Source organism: Hippopotamus amphibius, chromosome 9 (genome assembly GCF_030028045.1).
Source record: "Hippopotamus amphibius kiboko isolate mHipAmp2 chromosome 9, mHipAmp2.hap2, whole genome shotgun sequence".
Lineage (NCBI taxonomy): Eukaryota > Metazoa > Chordata > Mammalia > Artiodactyla > Hippopotamidae > Hippopotamus > Hippopotamus amphibius.
Genome location: NC_080194.1, coordinates 40,691,816 through 40,704,727, shown reverse-complemented (window position 1 = coordinate 40,704,727; position 12,912 = coordinate 40,691,816). Strand labels below are relative to the sequence as shown.

At 39.3% G+C, this 12,912-nt stretch overlaps 1 protein-coding gene across 1 annotated transcript; it reads left to right on the top strand.

Moving 5' to 3' along the window:
- The first annotated feature begins 303 nt into the window (after positions 1-303).
- Positions 304-1,281, top strand: LOC130829103 (olfactory receptor 51F2). Its single transcript, XM_057695298.1, has one exon. The coding sequence runs from the start codon at positions 331-333 to the stop codon at positions 1,279-1,281; it is 951 nt and encodes a 316-aa protein (XP_057551281.1). The 5' UTR covers positions 304-330.
- The last annotated feature ends 11,631 nt before the right edge of the window (positions 1,282-12,912 follow it).

The window sequence follows — 12,912 nt, the reverse complement described above, 5'->3', positions numbered from 1 at the left end:
CATATTGTTTAGGCAGTCTACTGGGGACTTTTATAGTCAGGGATGATTTAATTGTGTTATTTGTTGGCACCAAAGAGAATTACAGTCTTTAGAAAATTTGATATGAAATAACTCAGGAAATTCTCCCTTTTCAACAAATAAGAAATACTGAGAGGCAGGGAAAGAAGCTTGCAGCTCTAGAAAACTCAGAAAATACTAAAGTTCTTGGGGGGATCAGCAATAGTAATTTAGTGAATCTCAGAGTGCCAGAAAGAAGTTCTAAATGATAAGCTATATTTTCATCATGTATTATGTTTAATTATTCAAATACCTCTGTCTTCTCAGACCCTCATGTGGGTCCTCAACAATACCAACGCTCAGCCTCTGACCTTCCTCTTGACGGGTATTCCAGGCTTGAGAGCAGCCCAGATCTGGGTCTCCATCCCTGTTTGTCTCCTGTATGCCATCGCCCTCTCTGGGAACAGCATGATCCTGTTTGTGGTCCTCCGTGAACAGAGCCTTCATGAGCCCATGTATTATTTCCTCTCTATGCTTTCAGCCACAGATCTGAGCTTGTCTCTGTGCACACTTTCCACTACCCTTGGGGTCTTCTGGTTTGAAGCCCGAGAGATCAGCTTAAATGCCTGCATTGCCCAGATGTTCTTTCTCCATGGATTTACTTTCATGGAGTCTGGGGTTCTGCTGGCCATGGCCTTTGATCGTTTTGTGGCCATATGTGACCCACTGAGATACACCGCCATCCTCACCAATGCCAGGATCACCCAGATTGGGATGAGCATGTTGATAAGAAATGTTGCCATTATGTTGCCTGTTGTGCTCTTTGTCAAGAGGCTGTCCTTCTGCAGTTCTAGGGTTCTTTCCCATTCTTACTGCTACCATGTTGATCTCATTCAACTCTCATGCACAGACAACAGAATCAACAGCATCCTTGGTCTGTTTGCACTTTTCTCCACAACAGGGTTTGACTGTCCTTGCATTTTGCTCTCCTATGTCCTGATCATCCGATCTGTCCTCAGCATTGCTTCCTTAGAGGGACAGCAGAAAGCCTTCAACACCTGCACATCCCACATCAGTGCTGTTGCCATCTTCTACATCCCTCTCATCAGCCTGTCTCTTGTCCATCGCTATGGCCATTCAGCACCTCCCTTTGTCCACACCATCATGGCCAATATCTTCCTGCTTATTCCTCCTGTGCTCAACCCTATCATCTACAGTGTGAAGACTAAGCCGATTCAAAAGGCTATTGTCAAGGTGTTAATTCAGAAGTTGCTCCAAATCTAATCTTCAATTATCTCAAAGTCCATCTATGAGTGCGTGCTTTGGTAGAATGGGGTAATTGTCCTCCAAATGCCTAGATATGCCTCCAGCAGTCCAAACTATGCAGCTTATAGGCTGTATAATATTTGCTTAGTTTTCTTGTCAGTAAGTTCATATTAATACCACCTAAATTATGTTTTTAAGATAAAATGAAACAATGTATGTAAGCAAATATTTGTATTTAAAAGTAGTATGATACCTGAATAAAATATTCATTCGGACTCTGCATACAATTATAAAAGTCCAGATTTAATGTAGAAAACGTTTAACAAACCAGTTATTCTTTTCTGAATGATATACAAAAAGCACTTCAAATAATTGTTTTTTTTCCTTAAAACTCTCAATTCTCTGCATGCTTCCAAAATAGATATACTATAGACTAAATCCTAAAATACACATCAGTGTAACATTGGATCTTATGTAGGTAATCTTTGTCCTTTATTCTGTTGTAGGGGCATATCCAGTGTAAATACAAAATTTCATATCAAGTGCTCTGGATCAGTTAGGCTGTTGTTAGCTGAACATTAAAAGCTTTCAATAGCATTTCTAACATCCCAGGAGTGAGGATCACACTGTTTTCCTAGCCTTTTCCCCAAGATTCACCTTGGCAAAAGGGAGCTCATATTTTTGGCTCATGCTTTATCTCCAGCTCTGCTAGCATGACTCCATCTATGGGCCTGCTGGGTCAGCAGTGGTGGAGCAAAGACTGGGTGATATTTACACGCAGTTTTTTTTTTTTACCTGGTTGTTGAGTTTTTCCCCTAAGGTGTGTACTGTTTGGTTGGTAGTAGCATGAGATAAAAGATTTTCACCCTGTATGACCACTTCAATATGTACGTCACATACATCTTCTACAGACTTCCTTATCTCTCTTCTTTCAAGGTTGCTAGCTCCATCCTGTGACCAACTATCCAAGCCTTTCAGCAAAGTACAGAAATCCATGTATATCCACATGCATCAGACAATCTCTCTTTCTACCCAGAGTTGACAACCAAGAGCACTGCACATTATAAGAATTTTTTTTTATGGCCACCCACGTGTGGGGCTGCTGTGCCACTGTATTCTATATTTGGTTAGCACCAACTTGTCCACCAATCCACCCATGAACCCAGTGACAGATTCTATGGGATTCTGGGGAAATTATTCACATATTTTATTTGTGCTTTGTACCTTGTACAAGGGTGAGTCAAAACTTATCCGCACTCTGGCTGTAGAATTTATTTTAATTAACTGTTATAAAAGACAAATACATCTTTTTTCGACATAATCTCCTTGCTTTTCAATACACTTTGTCCATCTGTCAACAAGCTTTCTTATTCCCTCATTAAAAAATGTTTTAGGCTGAGCTGCGAGCCACACATGCGCCACTGTCTTCACTTCTTCACCAGAAGTGAATCTGGCTCCTTCTTGATGGCTAACACTTGTGAGACCTTCCTTGAACTTCTCTATCCATTCATATACACTTCTTGGCGAAAAAGTACCTCTTCCATACTGCGCACAAAGTCTTCGATAAATAACGGCACCAGGTACACCATCAGAGCACAAAAAATGAATCACTGCACGCTGCTCTTCTGTTGTGCAAATCACAAGTGGGGCATCCATTTTTGATTGCACCGCAGTTATAAGTGAACTGATGTAACATGTTCACACCTGCACAGCAGTGACTGGGGAGACAGTAGCCTTGAACAGAAAATGCTGATAAGACAGTGCAGCCAACAGAAGTTTTAATATAATCGGAGTGCGGGTAATTTCTGATTCACCCTTGTATTTTGTCCTTCCTACCATAATGGTTTAAACGTCCCAGACATGGTAACAACATGTGATTTTCACCAGCTACTAAATGCAATATTGCCAGTTACATACTTAAGCATCTGTGGAATAAGCACAGGTAGAGTTAAAAATCATCAGGTTCACTATGAGATAAATTTTGTCCAGAATTCCATCAATCATCTTGCTTCAGTAATCTCATACTTCAACCAAGAAAGAGCATGATGATATGTTTGGTTGCCTATTATCAGTGAGATAGTATATCCTATATCCCATAATCATCAAAGAATCTATGTATTTGCCTTTCCCCAGTGAACAAGTACATTTGGAAATGAATATATGTCCATTTTGGGAAATACCTGGATATTTTTTGTCACATATTTACTGTGGCATTGCAGGTTATTTCATCAAGGGAACCAAGACTCATGTTCAGTTGATGGGTACTAGGTATGTGAAATGACTTAAATCTTTTAAACAGTCTGAGGAACCATAATTTTCTTTTAGAGTGGTTGATGTCAGTCCGATGCTCAGAAGTCCTCTGTTTTAAATGTATTTCAAGTAATACCTAGTCACTTTGCACTTAGCTTGTCTTCAGTAATGCTATCATCTAATGCAACAGATCACTAGGGGTGCTGTCACTCTGATTGTCATTTGAGACTTGCTACTCTCTACAGTAATTATCTACCTTAAATTCTGATTGTTAAGTACTACCATGTGGTTTCAAAATCCCTCTGTTCTCATTTTTAGTAGGGAGCTGTTCCATAGAAGCAGCGTTCACTGCCAAGTCCAGCCTACAGAGCACATCAAGTACTAAACTATTCAAAGATATTAGATACTCTCTTATAAATGCACTCTTTATTGCCTCAGCGAAGGAGTATCCTCTCTTTCCTTCCAGAGAAAATAATCATGTGATAAATTATCAGGTCCTACATGATAAATCCATTCTAATCTGTCCACCTCCTTGAGATTTCTATAGTCTATAGTATGCTAAGCAGATATGGCATCTCTACCTAATTTTCTATAAGTGATCATCACGTTAAAGTTTCAAGCAACCATCCCAGCAGCGCCTTGTCAGAGTATGCAGGTTTCCTTAATATAATAGAGAACTCCAATCACAGATGAGTGTCCTCATGGCAATAAATTCTTCTCTATGTCAATTTATATTCATACCACCAGCCTCTGCTGTCTTGAATCTAACACTTTCAAGATCCACTTCTACAAGTGTTCATTTGATTCTAGTTAGTATATTCAGGTAGGTTCTGTAATGACTTCAGTGGTTAAGTTTCTCCTAAAATGCTAATAGTATTTTCCTGCTCATGCTTTGCTGAAATCTGACTGCTATTGGCCTGAGTACAATGAGAAGTGATAGGGGCAGATCTTGCATGAGAAAAGCATGCTCTTGTAAGGCATTGTACTCAGGCTTGGTTTTGTAAGGTATCCAGACAAGATAAAGTAAACATCCTCTGTAAAATGAGAAGGGCGTTCTTTCAGCTGGAACGAGATATTGAAAGGTTTTGAGATTTGGGGGCTTATTCACTCAAACTGCAACATCCCAGGAGTGGGGATCATACCACTTCCTCATTTTTTAATTCCCAATATTTTTCAATGTTCTGACTTAATGAAAGAAGATGCATCAAAACTGAGCATTCAGGGCTTCCCTGGTGGCACAGTGTTAAGAATCTACCTGCCAATGCAGGGGGCACGGGTTCGAGCCCTGTTCCAGGAACCAGGTTCTGCAACAAGAGAAGCCACCACAATGAGAAGCCTGTGCACTGCAATGAAGGGTAGCCCCTGCTCTCTGCAACTACAGAAGGCCCGTGCACAGCAACAAAGACCCAATGCAGCCAATACATAAAAAATAAATTAATTAATTAAAAAAAAACCCAAAAAACAAAAAAACTGAGCATTCAGGCTGCCTTGAAACTATGTTACTCTTTCAGTTATATTGTCTGCTGGATTTTTAGAATTATATGATCTTTGGCTGTAGGAGATAAAGATTTCCTTAAATGTTCCTTTAGGGGCCCTCTGACATTCACACATGCCCTGAATTGTCAGTGGCTGTCCTAATTTAATCATTTTCTAGGTAAGGTTTTCAATGCAAATAACAGCAGTCAGCCCATTCCATAATCTCTATAGTTAACTTTTTTTTGATAAAAATGGGAGACTAGATTCAAGATCCACAGTTACCATGTAACCTAACATCTCACCTTTCACCTGAACCTCATCCAATCAAACACAAGTGAGGGTCTTTGTAATTGTGATGCTGTTGCATTTCGGGAATCATTGTCATATACCTACCACCGGCAATAGATTCTTAGTTATGAACTGACCATGTTATTGATAATGTGATTTCAGGAAGCATGTATGAGAGACAACTGAAGTCAAAGAGGGAGGGATAATAAAATGATACAAAATTTATTTTTAATTCGGAAGCGGTGTTAGAGTACAATCAGGAGACAGAAATCACACAGTGATTTGAAAAGGGAAAGTTTAGTATAAAGAATTATATTAATAGAAAAGTATACTTGTGGGGAAATTGGCTAGTAAGAGTTAAAACAGAATTATAAAGAACCTAGGAGAAACAGATATAAGGAGTCACCACTACCTTTAGAATTGAGGGGAAACATCCAAGGAAGAGACCTCCTCTCCTTTCCTTAAGGCTGAGAAGTTACTAAGGTGCCTTATTGGTGAGGCTTGCCAAAAATCTGCCCTCTGAGAATGCCAAGGAAGGAATTCCACAGGAAGTTGCCAAGTCTCTGAACTCTAGGTGCCAGAGAAGCTTATGACTTGTTGAGTACTACTTGAACTAGACTATGGGGAGGCTGCCTGAGGCTCAGGCTGAGGTAGCTCCAGGCTGCCCTTTTAGGATGAAGGTTCAGTGGGCAGCTTGCTAGACAGCTGGCCCTACATTGCCTTGATGTACATACACATAGCTAATGATAATCAGAAGATACAGAGGAAGATGCTTCAGCTGGAGTGCAAGTTATTCTGGCTGGTCCCCTTGTCATGCCCATGTTGTCCCAGTGGAGAGCTGGAGAACAAGCTCAGTGGGTAAATGCTGGAGGAAGCTGTGCACTGCTGGAACTGAGCACTGAAAAAAACTGCCTAGTGCCAAGCAATGGGGAAACAGCATGTTCTGTGAGAGTCTGGCCAGCAAGCCATACAGAAAGCAGGAAGAGAGAGAAGAAAGATGCCAGTGAAGTAGAAGGAAGTGGAATGCATCCCTCTCCATAGATGCATCAGGAATACATCAAAAGACACAATAATTCCCACAGAGAACTAGCTGAACACCAGCAGAGGACCTCGGACACCAGAAAGGAATGCAAAGATCCCAATATAACAGGTATTTGTTTGACTTAACACTCTGCCATTAGTCTGGGGCTTGGACAGTCTTCTTCAAACCCCTTTATTGCTGTGACTAGCAACCTCTGAAGTCCAGACTACTCCATCAGAAGCCAAGTAGGAGGCTCTGGGGAGGGAGCACTGAATCCAGGATGCTAGACTATTAGGGAGTCCTCAGACACAGGGAAGATTAACTGCAGAGAACTCTCATGGAGCCTTGTATCAGAGTCGAAGACCCGGCTTCGTCTGACTATCTGCAACTGCCAGTGCTGGACACCTCACACCAAACTACAAACAAAACAGGAACACAAACCCACACATCAGCACACAGACTACCTAAAGCCATATTAATCTCACAGATACCCTAAAACACACCACCTGACATGGCCCTGCTCATCAGAGAGAAAAGACACAGAGCCACACACCAGAAAGCAGACACCAGACTCCCCCACCAGGAAGCCTACTCAAGACACTGGACAAACCCCACCACAGGGGGCAGAGGGAAGAAACAAGAGGAATTACTACTAGGCAGCATAGGGAAAGGAGACCGCAAATCCTATAAATTAGACAAAAGGAGAAAACAAAGAAACACCATGCAGGTAAAGGAGCAGAAAAAACCCACATGACCAAATAAATGAAGAGGAAATAGGAAAATTGCCTGAAAAAGAATTCAGAGTAATGATAGTAAAGATGATCCAAAACCTCGACAACAAAATAGAGAAAATACAAGAAACAGTTAATAAGGACTCAGAAGAACTAAAGAGCAAACAAACAGTAATGGACAACAAAATAACTGAAATTAAAAATGCTCTAGATGGTATAAACAGCAGAATAACTGAGGCAGAAGAACAAATAGCTGAGTTGGAAGATAGAATGGGGGAAATAACTGCCACAGAGCAGGAAAGAGAAAAAAGAATGTAAAGAATGGAAGACAATCTCAGAGACCTCGATGACAACATTAAGCACACCAACATTTAAATCATAGGTGTCCCAGAAGAAGAAGAAAAAAGAAAGGGTCTGAGAAAATATTTGAAGAGGTTATAGTGGAAAACTTCCCCAACATGGGAAAGGAAATAATTAACCAAGTCCAAGAAGCACAGAGAGTCCCATACAGAACACACCCAAGAAGAAATACACTGAGGCACATATTAAGCAAACTAACAAAAATTAAACACAAAGAAAAAATACTAAAAGCAGCAAGAGAAAAGCAACGAATAACATATAAGAGAAAACCCATAAGGATAACAGCTGATATTTCAGCAGAAACTCTGCAGGCCAGAAGGGAATGGCAGGATATACTGCAAGTTCTGAAAGAGTAAAAACTTATAGCCAAGAATACTCTACTAAGCAAGGATCTCATTCAGATTCAATGGAGAAATTGAAAGCTTTCCAGACAAGCAAAAGTTAAAAGAATTCAGCATCACCAAACCAGCCTTACAATTGCTTACAGAATTTTTCTAAGTAGGAAACACAAGAGAAAGAAAAGACCTACAAAAACAAACCCAAAACAATTAAGAAAATGGTAATAGGAACATACATGTCAATAATCACCTTAAATGTAAATGGATTAAATGCTCCAACCAAAAGACAGACCGGCTGAATGGATACAAAAACAAGACTCTCATATATGCTGCCTACAAGAAACCCAATTCAGACCAAGAGACACAAAGGGATAGAAAAAGATATCCCATGTAAATGGAAGTCAAAAGAAAGCTGGAGTAGCAATACTCATTTCAGACAAATTAGACTTTAAAGACTATTACAAGAGACAAGGAAGGACACTCCATGATGATAAAGGGATCAATTCAAGAAGAACATATAACAATTGTAAATATCTATGCACTCAACATAGGAGCACCTCAACACATAAGGCAAATGCTAACAGCCATAAAAGGGGAAATTAACAGTAACACAATAATAGAGGGAGACTTTAATACCTCACTTACATCAATGGACAGATCATCCAAACAGAAAATAAACAAGGACACACAAGCTTTAAATGACACATTAGACCATCTCGACTTAATTGATATTTATAGGACATTTCATTCAAAAACTACAGAATACACTTTCTTCTTAAGTCCACACGGAACATTTTCGAGCCTCGGTAAATTCACAAATCAAGCCTCGGTAAATTCAAGAAAATTGAAATCATATCAAGCATCCTCTCTGACCACAATGCCATGAGACTAGATACCAGTTACAAGAAAAAAACTGTAAAAAATACAAACACATGGAGGCTAAATAATATGCTATTAAACAACCAAGAAATCACTAAAGAAATCAAAGAGGAAATCAAAAAACATCTAGAAACAAATGACAATGTAAACACAATGACCCAAAACCTATTGGAATGCAGCAAAAGCAGTTCTAAGAGGGAAGTTTGTAGCAATACAGTCCTATCTCAAGAAACAAGAAAAATATCGAATAAACAACCTAACCTTACACCTAAAACAATTAGAGAAAGAAGACCAAAGAAACCCCATAGTGAGCAGAAGGAAAGAAATCATAAAGATAAGATCAGAAATAAATGAAAAAGAAATGAAGGAAACAATAGCAAAGATCAATGAAACTAAAAGCTGCTTCTTTGAGAAGATAAACAAAATTTATAAACCATTAGCCAGACTCATCAGGAAAAAAAAAGGAGAAGATGCAAATCAACAGAATGAGAAATGAAAAAGGAGAAGTAATGACTGACACCGCAGAAATACAAAAGATCATGAGAGACTACTACAAGCAATTATATGCCAATAAATTGTATAACTGGGAAGAAAGCAATGAATTCTTAGAAAAGTACAATCTTCCAAGACTGAACCAGGAAGAAATAGAAACTATGAACAGACCAATCACAGGTACGGAAATTGAGACTGTGATTAAAAATATCTCAACAAACAAAAGCCCAGGGCCAGATGGCTTCACAGGTGAATTCTATCAAACATTTAGAGAAAAGCTAACACCTGTCCTTCTCAAACTCTTCCAAAATATAGCAGAAGGAGGAACAGTCCCAAACTCATTCTACAAGGCCACCATCACCCTGATGCTAAAACCAGGCAAAGATGTCACAAAAATAGAGCATTACAGGCCAAAATTACTGATAAATATAGATGCAAAAGTCCTCAACAAAATACTAGCAAAAGGAATCCAACAGCATATTAAAAAGATCATACACCATGATCAAGTTTGACTTATCCATGGAATGCAAGGATTCTTCAATATATGCAAATCAATCAATGTGATACATCATATCAACAAACTGAAGGATAAACACCATATGATAATTTCAATAGATGTGGAAAAAGCTTTTGACAAAATTCAATATCCATTTATGATAGAAACTCTCCAGAAAATGGGCATAGAAAGAAATTACCTCAATATAATAAAAGCCGTATATGAGAAACCAAAAGCCAACATCGTTCTAAATGGTGAAAAATGGAAAGAATTCCCTCTAAGAACAGGAACAAGACAAGGGTGCCCGCTCTCACCATTATTACTCAACATAGTTTTGGAAGTTTTAGCCACAGCAATCAGAGAAGAAAGTGAAATAAAAGGAATCCAAATTGGAAAAGAAGAAGTAAAATTGACACTCTTTGCAGATGACATGATATTATACATAGAAAATCCTAAAGACTCTACCAGAAAACTGCTAGCACTAATTGATGAATTTAATAAAGTAGCAGGATACAAAATTAATGCACAGAAATCTCTTGCATTCCTATACACTAAGAATGAAAAAGCAGAAAGAGAAATTAAGGAGACTTTCCCATTTACCATTGCAACAAAAAGAATAAAAGACCTAGGAATTAACCTGCCTAAGGGGGCAAAAGACCTGTATGCAGAAAACTATAAGACAGTAATGAAAGAAATCAAAGACAATACAAACAGATGGAGGGACATACCATGTTCTTGGATTGGAAGAATCAACATTGTGAAAATGACTATACTACCCAAAGCAATTACAGATGCAACTCAATCCCTATCAAATTACCAATGGCATTTTTCACAGAACTAGTAAAACAAATCTTACGATTTGTATGGAAACACAAAAGACCCCGAATAGCCAAAGCAATCTTGAGAAGGAAAAATGGAGTTGGTGGAATCAGTCTTCCTGACTTCAAACTATACTACAAGGCCATAGTGATCAAGACAGTATGGTCCTGGCACAAAAAAAGAAATATAGATCAATGGAACAAAACAGAAAGCCCAGAGATAAACTACGGTCAACTAACCTACGACAAAGGAGGCCAGAATATTCAATGGAGAAAATATAGCCTATTCAATAAGTGGTGCTGGGAAAATTGGACAGCTACATCCATAAGAATGAAATTAGAACACTTCCTAACACCACACACAAAAATAAACTCAAAATGCATTAAAGACCTACATGTAAGGCCAGACACTATCAAACTCCTAGAGGAAAACATAGGCAGAACACTCTATGACATCCATCAAAGCAAGATCCTTTTTGACCCACCTCCTAGAATCATGGAAATAAAATCAAGAATAAACAAATGGGACCTCATGAAACTTGAAAGCTTTTGCACAGCAAAAGAAACCATAAACAAGACAGGAAGGCAATCCTCAGAATGGAAGAAAATACTTGCCAATGAATCAACAGACAAAAGATTAACCTCCAAAATATACAAGCAGCTCATGCAACTTAATACCAAAAAAGCAAATAACCCAATTCACAAATGGGTGGAAGACATAAATAGACATTTCTCCAAAGAAGACATGCAGATGGCTAACAAACATATGAAAAGATGTTCAGCATCACTAAGCATTAGAGAAATGCAAGTCAAAGCCACAATGAGGTATCACCTCACACTGGTCAGAACGGCCATCATCAAAAAATCTAGAAACAATCAATGTTGGAGAGGGTGTGGAGAAAAGGGAACTCTCTTGCACTGTTGGTGGGAATGTAAGTTGATACAGCCACTATGGAAAACAGTTTGGAGGTTCCTTAAAAAACTAAAAATAGAATTACTGTATGACCCAGTACCCCACTACTGGGCATATACCCAGAGAAAACCATAATCCCAAAAGAAACATGTACCATAATGTTCATTGCAGCACTATTTACAATAGCCGGGACATGGAAGCAACCTAAATGCCCATCAACAGATGAAATGATAAAGAAGATGTGGCACACATATACAATGGAATATTGCTCAGCCATAAAAAGGAATGAGATGGAGCTATATGTAATAAGGTGGACAGACCTAGGGTCTGTCATACAGGGCAAAGTAAGCCAGAAAGAGAAAAACAAATATTGTATGCTAACTCATATGTACGGAATATAAAAAAAAAAAATGGTACAGATGAACCCAGTGGCAGGGCAAGAATAAGGATGCAGATGCAGAGAATGGACTGGAGGACATGGGGTTGGGGGGGTAGGGGACAAAGGGGAAGCTGAGAAGAAGTGAGAGAGTAGCATAGACATATATACACTGCCAACTGTAAAACAGATAGCTAGCAGGAAGTTGCTGTATAACAAAGGGAGATCAACTTGATGATGAGTGATGCCTTAGAAGGCCAAGACAGGGAGGGTGGGAGGGAGTCGCAGGAGGGAGGGGATATGGGGATATATGTGTAAATACAGCTGATTCACTTTGGTGTACCTCAAAAGATGGTAGAAAATTTTAAAGCAATTATATTCCAATAAAGAGCTTAAAAACAAAGAAACAAACAAACATAAAATAACAAAGAAAGCAGGAAGAGAAAACCCCTTCTTCCTCTGGTGTTCCACTACCGCTGTCTACTGACAAGTCTTAATATTTTGCCAGCCTAGAGAAGAGAAATATTTACAGAGCCCAGCACCATTATCATGGCGCAGGCAGAAAGAAATTTGGAGGTGAGAGATGATAAATGAGTAATAAGCCAGATACCATTATGGGTGACTGACTATTGCAAACCCTGCAGATCCATCTTTGAAACATTACCAAATATGTCTCACGATACTCCATCCAGGAAAATAAAGAGGGAAATATTTCTCCATTGGATCCTATTTCCCATTGGCCAAAACTGACCCTCTGAGTTGTTGATTGCCCCACACTTCTGGGTTGCACATTCGTGAACACCTAGTAAGTACCTGTGAATGTCTCATGGCTCAGTGTCAGCCCTGGGGCAAGAAGCAAGAGGTGCATGGTGCAGGCCTAAGGCAGGCTGTTGTCATGTTCTCCCTGTGTGAAGCCAGCCAGGGATTGATGGGGCTGGTTACTGAGCCAGTGACTAGACAATGAGAGTGAAAGGTTTGAATGGTGCACTCTAAGAAGCTGATTTCCAAGATGAACTCAGACCCTGATGTTCTAGCCTGGAGAGCTTGTAGTTGACAGATTCGGTTGTCTCAGAGTGAGGTTTGGCCATCCTGACCGTTGTACTGAAAAGCCATCCTAGCTCTTTTTTGCTGTTGTTTTTTGGTACAACCTGTATTTCCCCTTTTAATCCCCATAAGTCAATTAGGGTGACATACTTAATTTCTGTTTCTTT